This window comes from Pristis pectinata, chromosome 23, assembly GCF_009764475.1.
Source record: "Pristis pectinata isolate sPriPec2 chromosome 23, sPriPec2.1.pri, whole genome shotgun sequence".
Lineage (NCBI taxonomy): Eukaryota > Metazoa > Chordata > Chondrichthyes > Rhinopristiformes > Pristidae > Pristis > Pristis pectinata.
In genome coordinates this window covers 27,043,041-27,057,322 of record NC_067427.1, presented here as the reverse complement: position 1 = coordinate 27,057,322, position 14,282 = coordinate 27,043,041, and the positions used below count along the sequence as shown (strand labels likewise).

General features: G+C 45.1%; 2 protein-coding genes across 6 annotated transcripts in view; both read right to left on the bottom strand.

The window, feature by feature from the left end:
* Positions 1 to 3,511: 3,511 nt before the first annotated feature.
* On the bottom strand, positions 3,512 to 5,420 carry LOC127582009 (alpha-(1,3)-fucosyltransferase 7-like). The gene has a single exon (XM_052036924.1). It carries the CDS (start codon positions 5,384 to 5,386, stop codon positions 4,352 to 4,354), a length of 1,035 nt encoding a protein of 344 aa, XP_051892884.1. The 5' UTR covers positions 5,387 to 5,420; the 3' UTR covers positions 3,512 to 4,351.
* Positions 5,421 to 7,298: 1,878 nt separating this feature from the next.
* LOC127582008 (alpha-(1,3)-fucosyltransferase 7-like) overlaps positions 7,299 to 14,282 on the bottom strand; it is a 30,979-nt gene continuing 23,995 nt past the window's right edge. For all 5 annotated transcript variants that reach the window (XM_052036918.1, XM_052036921.1, XM_052036922.1 and 2 more), the window contains one exon: positions 7,299 to 9,270. In XM_052036918.1, coding sequence (XP_051892878.1) covers positions 8,138 to 9,172 — 1,035 coding nt within the window. In that variant the 5' untranslated portion in view covers positions 9,173 to 9,270 and the 3' untranslated portion in view covers positions 7,299 to 8,137. The remainder of the gene's footprint in view (positions 9,271 to 14,282) is intronic.

Here is a 14,282-nt window from a genome sequence, read left to right as displayed (position 1 = left end):
TCTGTTGAGTGTCCAGTCTGTTGTGTGTCGGACCTGCTCGTGACTCAGATTTGCAGGTGTTCCATGCCCACATTCTTTCAGGAGCTGAGGCAGGGCCAGGAGAACATCACTCCCACCTTGGCAGTGGCAAAGCTGAGGAAACTTGGGGGCTGAGGGAACTGCTGAGGCCACAGCCTACTATCGGAAAGCCATGTTCCAATGTCCTGAAGAACAGTGATTGACTTGAAAATCTGTTTCTCCCTCCACAGTTGCTGCCTGACTTGCTGAGTGTCCCAGGCATGTTCTGTTATTATTGCAGTCATGTTCCAGGGTCTATTTGCCAGCCACGGCAGACTTCTGGATATACAGCCAGACAACAGCAGACATGGGTGGTGGTGAAAACAGATGTGATAGCGATGTTTAAGGGGCACATGAACAAGCAGGGCATGGAGGGACATGGATCATGTGCAGGCAGAGAGGTTTATGTTAATGTGTCATCATAGTTGGTACAGACCTCGTGGGCCAAAGGGCCTGTTCCTGTGCTGCACTATCTGCCTGGCACCGTGACCTAGAAGGGAGCACCGTGATGTAGCTCCTGTGGAGGATGACTGAAACTAAGAGGCATTACTGTTGTGAGGACTTCGATTCATTTTTTCAGGAAGATTCCTTTGCAACCAAACTGTTTTGTGATTGTGCAGCTTGCACTGAACGAAGCCATTCAATTTACTGAGCACAGATTCTGCTCATACTCTTCGTCTCTCCGTGCCCGCTCGAATTTAACCAAGTGCACGGGAGGGGTTTGCAGCTGTCACTTTAAGTCTCAAGATGAATGTTTAAGTAAATGGATGCAGGTCGGCCCCTGTTGGTAAGTGCTGCAAGAGTGTGAAGCCTCCAGATGCTTGAAAAGTGAAGGCAGTGTTTACAATGAGAAATAACTTTCACATTTTACAAGGTCAGATGTTAATGATTAATGGACATTCAATTAAATCTGTGGTTCTGAGAAAGCACTTGTTTCAATTTCTGTCTGAGACTGAGAACTAACCTGGTAGTTACTGCTAGCTACAGGATCAAAAGTTTTAAGCTAGCTAACATACTTGGAGTCATTTATACCTGCAGTGTGGGCAGGTAGTAAGGGTTGTATCACATTGACTGAAGACTATTCATTGGGTGCTTTGGTCACTGCAAGTGTGTGAGTGAGTGTGCGGGAGAGGATGCACTTATGGAGTATATCCAGGACCAAACACTGTCTCACAGTGCATCCAGACTGATGTTGTCTTCACTGAAGCCTGCCATGGGACTCCTGTGTGGATCAAATAATTGCCCTTTTCCTCTGTCTCCTCCCAGTGTTGTTGTTGGGGTAGGGATGGAGATGGAGCCGGGGACTGTGTGAGGCAAGGAACAGCTTGTCTATTGTGTTTTGTATAAAGCAGAGCAGATGTTCCAAAACTGTACATCAACGATGTGTCTTGACCCCAAGGAGGGTATTATGTGCACTGACACTTCCTTTCCCCATGTCACAATTCTTGAAGTCCTTCCTGGCCATCTGTGCAACTGTCCAATACACCCCAGGGTAGAATAATAGAAAGGAGCTGTCCGAGATGTTCCTTCACGTAAGAATTTAAGAAGAACATTAGAACTAAGAGCAGGACTAGGCTACTTGGCCTTTTGAGCATGTTCCACCACTCAACAAAATCACATTTGGTCTTTCTCTATGCACTCCCCATCCATAAAACTCTGATAATCCAGTATCCCATTGTATGGAAATCTTAATGGTTTGACATCTGGCTCAATGGGTGCTGATTTTCTTGTTCCCTTTAACACATCAGGTCCCAGATCACCCAGTCCCCTGAAAACAGCGGGGCCCTGATTCCCACATTCTCTTTAACACACCAGGGCCCCAGTTCCTGTACTGCCTTTAACACATTGGGACCTTGGTTCCTGCTCTCCCTCAAACTCATTGGGACCCCAGTTCCTTTTAACACACTGGGATCCAGTTCCCACAGTTACCTGGTTTCCCACACTCCCTTGAAACTCATTTTGTTCTCCATCCCTTGTTAACTAACCAGGGCCCCATTTTAACCCTTCCTTGAAATTCACTGGGTTCTCTTTCCCGTGCTCCCTTTAAACTTATTGGGTTTGCTAGAAAATTGATTCTACTACTATGTAAATCTAAACAGTGGTGCATCATAGGTTTATGAATTGGAATAACATCCAATCATCCAGAAAATCTGCTGCTCCAACACTGTCGAGCACACCAGATTAACACAGTTTTACTATCTCCCTCGTTTCCTTCAATATCTACAAGTCTATATTTCTCTGCTTTGAATGAACACAATGACTTTAAATGGGAGGTAGTAGGTGGTAGTTTTTGGTTGAAAATCAGGAATCCTCTGTGGTTATTTGTGCATTAACTGACAGAAGTCAGTCTGGGACTTGCTGACACCCAGGGTCACATGCAGAGATATAAACCTCCTCCCTGTACAATCACTCAGCATGATAAGGACGCAAACATATGTGTGTAAAACTAGAGGACGTAGATTTAGAGGAAGGGGTACGAGAAAGGTCTGAGGGAGACCTTTTTCACTCAGAGAGTGGTGACTACCTGGAATGCACTGCCTGAGAGAGCAGTGGAAGCAGAGTCACTGACAGCTTTTAAGAAGTGCTAGATGAGCATTCGCATCGCCTGAGCATAGAAGGCTACAGGCCAGATACTGGAAGATGGGGTTAATATGGATGGGTGCCCACTGGTCAGTATGAGCTTGGTGGGCCAAATGGCCTATTTCTATGCTGTATGACTTGATGACTCCCTAATATGCACAATAACCCCCCATCCCCTTCACCAAAAGATCAAATTTAACTCCTTGCATACAACACTGCCAATTCGAGTTACACTGTCCCCAACTGAGAACCTTGCATTGAGAATGAAACAGTTGGCAAAACCAAATTCTCATACGTTTCAGCTCTGATGGGGCCTTAGTGCTGCCTTTTGGTTTCAGAGGCAAGAACAACTATCTCTTTGGTCAATGCTTCACAACCTATTGGTTCACAGAAGAAATCTGTGACACGTTATTACAGAAAACCTATCCAAGGTCATGTTGCTACATTCCTCAGCTAAAGTTAGATTTTAAGTGCTGGTAATTTTGAACATATGTTAAAGCATTAATATGTTCAGGACTTCATATGTTAGTGATATTAATATTCTGTGATTTCCTATTAAGAAGTGGACTGAGAAAGATTTTTATGACAGGCTTTCTCTCTGTCAACAACACCAAATAGAATCATCCGTTTTCAGCCCTAGCCTCTGATATCCTTGCCTACAGCTGCACCTCCCATGTGTGCTGATTCTTGCTGCGGTCTGGTTTTATCATTGCTAATATCCAATGCATTACACAGTCATTGTGTGTTGAGCTGCTCCCATGTGGTCAGTTGGGGAATTGCATGCAGTGTTGGAGCAGCCTAACCCCAGCCTTGTTCACTGTCCAGATGCACTTTACAACAAAGGTCACTCACTGCACTGGGTTCAGGAGTGAGATACGAGGCTGCTTTACTAGGCATCGACACTTAAGTTCTACCTACGTAAACTGATCAACAATCTGAAGTGTGAAAATGATTCTTTGGAAAGGTCACCACCCAGAATGTTAGTTTCTTCAGCTACTGATCAAGTCATGGAACTGTACAGCATAGAAAGAGGTTCTGTGGATACTCTATCTGCACTGATCATAAAATATATATATTAATCCTACCCTATGTAATTATGACCCCACTCACCAAACACAAAGGGAAATTTACAACGGTGAAATAACCTGCCGACCCACACATCTAATGGGTGTGGGAGGAAACTGGAGCACCGGGGGCAAACCCAAGCGGTCACGGGGAGAAGATGCAAATTCCACACAGACAGCACCGCAGATTAGTATTGAACCTGGATCACCGGAGACGTGAAGCAGTGACACTACTTTCTGCACGACCGTGCCACCCCAATGTGTAAATGCCAGCATTTGCAGGTTTAACAGCAAAAGCTGACTTTAAGCTGGAATGACAGAAATATACAGTAGGAGACTACTTGGCCCATGATGGCTGTACCAGGTCTTTGAAAGAGCAATCCGATTTGTCCAATTTACATAACTTCCTCCATTTCAAGTATATATTCAATTCCTATTATGAGTAAATCACTGCAAGTGTCTACTAATTGCAAAGAATCAATTGTGGGAAATCCCTTGCTAAGTAGAATATCAAAACAAAATTACTTTTCAGAACAGTAATACGATTCTATGACTCTAAACTATGACTCGAGTAATACCGTTTTATTTCATATATATTGACAATATATACTTTTAAAAAATACTAATTTGAGATATGTTAAAAATAATCCTTATTTATGAAACCAGTCATGTAAATTATCATATATTTTTGACTGAGGAAGACTATTAAATTTAGTGCAAATAGTACAAAACCTTTCTGTCCAGTCTGTGTGCATCTTAACTGTGTAATGTTTCCTCCAGTTGAAATACTGCTCATATCGAGTCCTGTTCTGCCAGAGATCCTTTAGGAAGCCGGCCAGCTTCTCTTCAGAGGGAAAGTCGTTCACGTGAATGAAGGAGTCTGAAGGGACAAATTCTTCATAGTTGACTCGCGGAGGACCAAGAACCACGGGAACAGACCCAGCCATGAAAGAATTCCTCCAGAGTTTCTCTGTGATGTAGTCTTTGTGTATGGAGTTTTCAAATGCAAGATAAAAGGCATATTTTGATATTGTTGGCAATAGAAGTGTCTTGGCAAGATACTTTTTGACTGACTTTCCATAGATGTCAATTTGCATGTACTTGGATAGATTAAAATATACTTTTGCCCTCCTACTTTTTTTCTGGTAATTGCTGATAACCCATGTAGAGAGAAAAGATTTCTTAGGAATAGAAACATTGGTGTGTTGGCTTCTTTTCATCAGACTTCCATAAGGGATGAAGATGTCAGAATCCTTCCTGTAGGTCATAGTCCAGTTGAAGAGGCCATTGAGTTGACGAATCCTTTTTATGTTGGATGGAGACTCCAGAGAGACCCAGAGCCACTTCTGGTTGGGAGGTCTTGTCTCACGTGGCAGGTCGGAGATGTTAATTTGGAGCTCCCTGTGGTGGAATGCCACGACACTTGCACGGTCAAACATTGACTTGTTGCATGTAAGAACGCAGTTCTCAATAGCGTACAAATCCCGGCAAACATCACGTCCTGCCGTGAAATTCGTGAGGAAGGGCCAATTCCATACCAGCACAACCAGAGGATCATTGCTGTAACTTGTTACAGGTTTGATTATTTGTCTGAAATCGTTTGGGAAGAGCATGACAATTATAGCCAGGAGTACAAGTGCCATGAACAATCCGCACGTCTGTATTAATCGGAAGAGGAAAGCCATATGCTGGATCACCAGTGACTGAAACAAAGCAGCGACAGAAACTTTGTGGATACCTTTGTACCGACATCAGCTGAACATGACGTCATGAGGTCCAAGGTCATGTTGCTATATTCTTCAGCTAAAGTTAGATATTAAGTGCTGGTAATTTTGAACCTATGTTAATGCATTAATATGTGCATTACTTTATATGTCAGTGTTATTAATATTCTGTGATTTCCTATTAAGAAGTGGACTAAAAAATATTTTATGACAAGTGTTCTCTCTCTCAACAACACCAAATAGAGTCGTCCGTTTTCAGCCCTAGCCTCTGATATGCTTGCCTACAGCTGCACCTCCTATGTGTGCTGATTCTTGCTGGGGTCTGGTTTTATCATTGCTAATATCCAAAGCATAACACATTCATTGTGTGTGGTTTTTTTTCATGTTGAGCACGAGTAGTTCTTTTAATTCCAAAATAAACTTTATTCATCATAAACAAACAAACTATATACAACAATAAAACAGTGCAAACCTTTACATTCGTGTACGGATCCATCATTAGTGTTACCTTTTTATATATAAAAAAAAGCACCGATGCCACACCGTGTGGCTCCCTTGGGTGGTACCCCAATCCCATATTTACAATATTTAAGGGGCTTCCTCGCCTGACCCCACCCCTCCCTCTCCTGTGGCAGAAGAACCCTAAACTGTAGTCCTTCCCCACCGAGCCCTTGTGTTGGCTGCGCCCAGCTTCAGTGCGTCCCTCAGCACGTACTCCTGCAGCCTGGAATGTGCCAGCCGGCAGCATTCCCCTACGGACATCTCGCGGTGCTGGGAGACCAACAAGTTTCAGGCAGACCAAAGGGTGTCTTTCACCGAGTTGATGACCTTCCAGCAGCAGTTGATGTCCGTCTCTGTGTGTGTCCCCGGGAACAGCCCGTAGATCAGAGAATCCTCTGTTACGCAGCTGCTGGGGATGAAACGTGACAAGGACCCTTGCATCTTTTGCCACACCCTCCTCACAAACCTACAGCCCACAAAGAGGTGGGCGACCGTCTCGTCCCCAGCGCAGTCCTCCCGGGGGCAGTGTGCACTGAGACTGATGTTTCGACCATGCAGGAAGGATCTGACCGGGAGGGCCCCTCTCACCGCCAGCCAACCGATGTTTTGGTGCCTGTTGGTGAGTTCTGGCGATGAGACATTCTGCCAGATGGTCTGGACAGTCTGCTTCGGGAACCATCCCACAGTATCCATTGAGTCCTTCTCCTGCAGTGTCTGCAGGATGTTCCGTGCTGACCACTGCCTGATGGACTTGTGGTCAATGATGTTGGTCTGGGAGAACCTTTTCACGAAGGACAGGTAGCGCGGCAGCGTCCAGCTGACTGGGACATTGCACGACGTAGGAGCCAGGCCGATCCTTCGCAACACCGGGGACAGGTAGAACCTTGGCACGTAGTGACACTTGGTGCCCATGTACTTGGGTTCCACACAGCCTGATACAGCCACAGACGAAGGTGGTCATCATGATGAGGGCGACATTGGGGACACTTTTGCCCCCCCTTGTCCAGGGACTTGTGCATGGCGACCCGTCGGACCCGCTCCACCTTGGATCTCCAGATGAATCGGAAGACGGCACGGGTGATTCCCAAGCCTGACGGTGAAGGGTACATTGGATCGGTCGGGCCAGTTGCCGAAGAGCATGGCCTCGCTCTTCCAGCAGTTAACTCTGGCCCCTGATGCCAACTCAGACTCGTCGCAGATGCTGATCAATTTGCGAACTGACCTTGCGTCCGAGCACAAATAGTGTTGCTGCTCCCATGTGGTCAGTTGGGGAATTGCATGCAGTGTTGGAGCAGCCTAATCCCAGCCTTGGTCACTGTCCAGATGCACTTTACAACAAAGGTCACTCACTGCACTGGGTTCAGGAGTGAGATACGAGGCTGCTTTACTAGGCATCGACACTTAAGTTCTACCTACGTAAACTGATCAACAATCTGAAGTGTGAAAATGATTCTTTGGAAAGGTCACCACCCAGAATGTTAGTTTCTTCAGCTACTGATCAAGTCATGGAACTGTACAGCATAGAAAGAGGTTCTGTGGATACTCTATCTGCACTGATCATAAAATATATATATTAATCCTACCCTATGTAATTATGACCCCACTCACCAAACACAAAGGGAAATTTACAACGGTGAAATAACCTGCCGACCCACACATCTAATGGGTGTGGGAGGAAACTGGAGCACCGGGGGCAAACCCAAGCGGTCACGGGGAGAAGATGCAAATTCCACACAGACAGCACCGCAGATTAGTATTGAACCTGGATCACCGGAGACGTGAAGCAGTGACACTACTTTCTGCACGACCGTGCCACCCCAATGTGTAAATGCCAGCATTTGCAGGTTTAACAGCAAAAGCTGACTTTAAGCTGGAATGACAGAAATATACAGTAGGAGACTACTTGGCCCATGATGGCTGTACCAGGTCTTTGAAAGAGCAATCCGATTTGTCCAATTTACATAACTTCCTCCATTTCAAGTATATATTCAATTCCTATTATGAGTAAATCACTGCAAGTGTCTACTAATTGCAAAGAATCAATTGTGGGAAATCCCTTGCTAAGTAGAATATCAAAACAAAATTACTTTTCAGAACAGTAATACGATTCTATGACTCTAAACTATGACTCGAGTAATACCGTTTTATTTCATATATATTGACAATATATACTTTTAAAAATACTAATTTGAGATATGTTAAAAATAATCCTTATTTATGAAACCAGTCATGTAAATTATCATATATTTTTGACTGAGGAAGACTATTAAATTTAGTGCAAATAGTACAAAACCTTTCTGTCCAGTCTGTGTGCATCTTAACTGTGTAATGTTTCCTCCAGTTGAAATACTGCTCATATCGAGTCCTGTTCTGCCAGAGATCCTTTAGGAAGCCGGCCAGCTTCTCTTCAGAGGGAAAGTCGTTCACGTGAATGAAGGAGTCTGAAGGGACAAATTCTTCATAGTTGACTCGCGGAGGACCAAGAACCACGGGAACAGACCCAGCCATGAAAGAATTCCTCCAGAGTTTCTCTGTGATGTAGTCTTTGTGTATGGAGTTTTCAAATGCAAGATAAAAGGCATATTTTGATATTGTTGGCAATAGAAGTTTCTTGGCAAGATACCTTTTGACTGACTTTCCATAGATGTCAATTTGCATGTACTTGGATAGATTAAAATATACTTTTGCCCTCCTACTTTTTTTTTGGTAATTACTGATAACCCATGTAGAGAGAAAAGATTTCTTAGGAATAGAAACATTGGTGTGTTGGCTTCTTTTCATCAGACTTCCATAAGGGATGAAGATGTCAGAATCCTTCCTGTAGGTCATAGTCCAGTTGAAGAGGCCATTGAGTTGACGAATCCTCTTTGTGTTGGATGGAGACTCCAGAGAGACCCAGAGCCACTTCTGGTTGGGAGGTCTTGTCCCACGTGGCAGGTCGGAGATGTTAATTTGGAGCTCCCTGTGGTGGAATGCCACGACACTTGCACGGTCAAACATTGACTTGTTGCATGTAAGAACGCAGTTCTCAATAGCGTACAAATCCCGGCAAACATCACGTCCTGCCGTGAAATTCGTGAGGAAGGGCCAATTCCATACCAGCACAACCAGAGGATCATTGCTGTAACTTGTTACAGGTTTGATTATTTGTCTGAAATCGTTTGGGAAGAGCATGACAATTACAGCCAGGAGTACAAGTGCCGTGAACAATCCGCACTTCTGTATTAATCGGAAGAGGAAAGCCATATGCTGGATTGCCAGCAACTGAAACAAAGCAGCGAAAGAAACCTTGTGGATACCTTTGTACCGACATCAGCTGAACATGAGCTACTTGTGAGCTGCGTCTGGAGGAACACAGGGAGACAGTGGTTAATATGTTGTGCCCTACATAGCCTTTGAAGGTACCAAGCATTTATCAACATTTTAGACAAGAAGAGGAAACACCTGCGTAAACCCAGTTCACCCGCAGTTCAAGGTGGCAAGAAAAATTAACAAATCACACTGCATGTTTTTGCTTTGTTTTTTTGAAGCTGTGCCCACTTTGGGACAAAAACAATCAAATAGTTGACAAAAAAAAGTTTCTGAAATGACTGTACAGTTTGCATTGAAACACAGACATTATTGATGAATAATATTTTCATTACCTTTGAATGTATAAACATTTGAATTCTGACCATAAGTAAGCTATTCATCTCTTTAAGCCTGCTCCACATCCAATAAAATCATGGCTGATTTATAACATTAACTCAGTCTTTCTGTCTCCACAGATGCTGCCTGATCTTCTTGACAATGCGTTGGACTCTTGACCTCACAATCTACCTCATCATAGCCTTGCATCTTGTTATCTGCCTGCACTGCACTTTCTCTGTAACTGTAACACTATATTCTGCATACCGTTATTGCTTTTCCCTTGTACTACTCTGATCTACTGATCTGATGAAATGATCTGTATGGATGGCATGCAAAACAAAGTTTTTTGCTGTACCTCAGTACAGGTGACAATAATAAACCGATTTACCAATTTTCTGGATATTTCTACCATTCTTTTTTTGTTTCAGATCTCCAGCAACTGCTATAATTTTCATCTCACAGTTCTAGCATGTTCTTTTGTTTCTTTTCAGGGTCTGTCTGCTGCCAACAAAAGTAATCGTTACCAGGACAACTTTGATTTGCATTCTTCTCTCTTTCTCTCTGCAACTTAAAACACCCTTGTTTTTTTTTCACTTTTCCAGTTGTGAAGAAGGGCCATTGACCTAAACTGTTAACTCTGTTTCTCTCTCCATAGAAGCTGCCTGAACTGCTGAGTTTGCCCTGTATTTTCTGGTTCCTAGAGACACAAGAGACTGCAGGTGCTGGAAGCTGGAACAACACACAATCCACTGGAGGAATTCAGCCGGTTGAGCAGTGTCTGTGGGGGGGGGGGGGAAGGAATTGTCGACACTTCGGGTTGAAACCCTGCATCAGGACTGAGAGTGGAGAGGCAAGATGGTCAGGAGAAAGGCGATTGGTGGACTGAGGGTGGGGGGGGGGGTGTATAATGACAGGCAGGTTGTGCCAGGTTGGGGAGGGTAAACGGGGGTGGAGTTGGGAGACAGTGGCAAGTGAGTGACAGACAGAGGCAGACAAAGAGAGAGGGGGAAAATATGGAGAGGGAGATGGAGCAAGGTGGGGGGGGGGGGTGTGGGGGAGGGTAGTGTGAAGATTGGAGATGGCTGCTGGAGGGAGATATGCAGAAACCAGTGAGGAATCTGGTAAGTAAAAGAGGTGAGAATGGGAATCATTAGGGGAGAGGAGTATGGCAGTTGGAACCAGAACCAGATGAGGGAAGGGGAGTGGGCGGGGTGGGGGGGGGGAGGGTGGAACCTGTGGGTGAACTGTGTGTGTGTAGCGGGTGGATGGTACCAGGAGGGGGATGAAGATGGTTGAAGGGGGGCTGGGGGAGTCTGAGGTCTGTTCCTGTTAGACTTGTTCCATCTGCAGTGTTTTTGCTTCATTCTCTAACTTCTCCTGCCCACTCACATTCTCACTTTATTTCTCAGGGATAGCTTTAACGACTCGCTGGCTTTCCAGTCATGGGTTTATGCATTCAGGTCTCTCGAGCACACCCCGTACCACCAGCGCCACAATGCAGGAGTGCTGCGCAGTCAGAGGTACCTCTCTCTTGAATGCAGCATTAACTGGAGCTCTGGATCCTTTCTTGGTATAATATAAATGATCACATGGCTCTGTTGGGAGCTGGGAGAGATATAACTAAATCCAGTAATCTGGTTATAGGATCGTAGAGCCAGACAGCATGGAAACAGGCCCTTCAGCCCATCTAGTCCATGCTGACCAAGATGCCCGTATTGGTTAGTGTCACTTTTGATGTTTGTGGGAGCTTGCTGTGCACAAATTGTGTTTCTTACATTGCAGCAAAGACAACACTTCAAGAAATGACTACAATGAATTAGGAAGATGGATGGGGCAATTGGCCCGTCAGACCTGCTCCAGCATGTACTAAGATTGTGGCAGATATGTAGACCAGGGAGGAAAGTAAAGTGGTAACCAATGATCAGATAAGTTCTGAGCATGTTGAATGGCAGAGTGGGTACAAGAGGCTGAATGGCCTGCTCCTCCTCCTTGTACCTTGTCCTCTGTTCTTCCTATTTGTCCGTGTTGCCCATTGCAACGCTGAGGCAGGAACTTGCCCATTACCCTGCAAAACTATCACAAGTGTGGCAAGCCCGGTGTGGAGCAATGCTACTCACCTTCCTGCACCCACTGATAACCTCACACTCTAGTCTCCCTTTGACTTTACCATATAAAGCAAATAAAGCTTCAGACTGTCGAAGAGTGGTGGAGTCTACATCTCTTCCTTTGAAGTTGCTCTCATGTGATATCGTGTGTGCTGTGGATGTTGTGACTCATAGAGCAGAAACTTAAGATATGATACCTTTACTTGGCATTGGGCAGAGGTTTAAGCTCCTGGGCCCTAACGCTGCAATGAGCTGTCCAGAAACAGAAAGATATTTGCACTAAAGTGGTACTTTAGTTTTGAACAGTAAGAAGGGCAGTTTTCAGAGCACAATGATTACTGGATGCCACACAGAGCAGCACAGTGGTGCAGCCCGTAGAGCCGGTGCCTCACAGTGCCAGAGACCCCGGTTCAATCCTGACCTCAGGTGCTGTCTGTGTGGAGTTTGCACGTTCTCTCTGCGACTACATGAATTTCCTCCAGGTGCTACGGTTTCCTCCCATGTCCCAAAGATGTGTGGGTTGCAGGTTAACTTGGCCACTGTAACCTGCCGCTAGTGTGTAGGTGAGATTAAAATGGGAGTTGATAGGATTATGGGGTAGTTGGCATGGACTTGGTGGGCTGAAGGGCCTGCTTTTGTGCTGAATCTGTCTATGGTTCTCTAACATTGCAAAGTTGCTCTCAGATTGGCACGCTGTGGTACACAGTCTCTGAACTTTGGAAGATTCTCTCAGTTCTTCCTGTGGGGGTTGAGATTATTGTCTGATATCAGCACTGAAAGCATTAACCTAAAGCCTCCGTTAAATGGGTGGCAGAGGGACCTGTTGTGCTGCTGGGTTAATAGGAACCTTGTGGTGAGTTGCTATTTTCAGTTCTGGAAAAAGAACACAACTTGACTTGTTACTTTCACAAGTATTAATCTCCTCTTTGACGTTGCCACTTGCAAAGCCTAAAATCTCTGTGGACCTGGAGAACCGTTGCCTAGACATTAGACTGCTGTTAAATAGAAAGCACTAGATATTCACTGCATTGTTAACCCACATGTGATGATGCCAATGCAGCCTGGTCGATTTGATCATGAACTGCAGGCAAACATTTGTGCAAGTTTTGCGTGTGCAACACCATGTTTAAGGCTGAAATATGCAGGTCCCAATAACTCCTCAGTCCTGCACTAATGAATGTTGGGGGTAACAGCTCTGGAAGGATGCTCCCTACTACACCACAGCACTGTGCACTATAGTTTGCGTTGAAAGGGCTGCAAGGGGAGGGTAATTCACGCCTCCACTGTGCAGAGGAGGAGGAGGAAGTGGAGGAGGAACGTACCATCTTCTAATACACGTCAGCAGCTCAGATAATTGGCACCATAAGGGTTCAACGGACCTTATTAGAAGGATATATTTCATGTTCAGAGACACAAATGGAATGCCAAGTGAGGCCAGAAGGATATGGAGGCTGGTGTGCCAGCTTCCTGGAGGAGAGTTGTACATCGGTACTACTGGGAGTACTCAGACGAGGAGTGTGTTGGGGCAGCCGACAAGTGAAGCCTGGCAGCATGCAATAGTTGTCTTGAAGGTCCACTTCCTATCTCTCTGAGGACTTTGGGAGCCAAAGGCCAATCATTCTGCCCCGGACGTGGTAAGCATCCTAGTACTTGGACTCCCACAAAGCAGCTACTGAAGGAAGAGGCTGCTTCATCCCCGGTGGTACAGGCAAAGCAACTAAAATCTTAAAGTCTTGGTGTCACCCAGGGTTACTTCATTTGGAGCTCTGCCCTGTGTTGCTTGGAAGTAGATTACTGTCCTGCAAGATTAGAGAGTTTAAAACCAGAAGCACATTAGGGAGCATATTGTTCCCATGCAGGAGTTAATAATCTGTACTTGTATGGGCCTGGTGCTTTGACAGCAGCTGTACAATTTGTATTGCATCAGATACACAGCCCATTGTATGGCAGTTTGAGAGAGTTCGGTTGGCATCATAGAGTCATAGAGCACTACAGCACAGAAACAGGCCCTTCGGCCCACCTCGTTCATGCTGACCTGATCTTTTGCCTAGTCCCATCTACCTGCACCTGGACCATATCCCTCCAAACCCCTCCCATCCATGTACCTATCCAAACCTCTCTTAAATGTTACATTTAAACCTACATCTACCACTTCCGCTGGCAGCTCGTTCCACACTCGCACCACCCTCTGAGTGAAGAAGTTCCCCCTCAGGTTCCTCTTATATATTTCACCTTTCACCCTAAACCTATGTCCTCTAGTTCTAGTCTCACCCAACCTGAGGGGAAAAAGCCTGCATGCATTCACCCTATCTATACCTCTCATAATTTTGCATACCTCCATAAGATCTCCCCTCATTCTCCTGTGTCCCAAGGAATAAAGTCCTAACCTATTCAACCTTTCCCTAGAGTCCTTAAGTCCTGGCAACATCCATGTAAATTTTCTCTGCACTCTTTCAAGCTTATTGATATTTTTCCTGTGGGTAGGTGACCAGAACAGCACACAATACTCTAAATCCAGCCTCACCAACGTCTTGTACAACTTCAATATAACATCCCAACTCCTGTACTCCATGCCCTGATTTAAAAAGGCCAAAGTGCTAAAAGATCTCTTTATGACCCTA

What these genes read in the sequence shown, in the direction of transcription:
- LOC127582009 (XM_052036924.1), bottom strand. Translation starts at nt 5,386, where the DNA reads ATGGCTTTCCTCTTCCGATTAATACAGACGTGCGGATTGTTCATGGCA.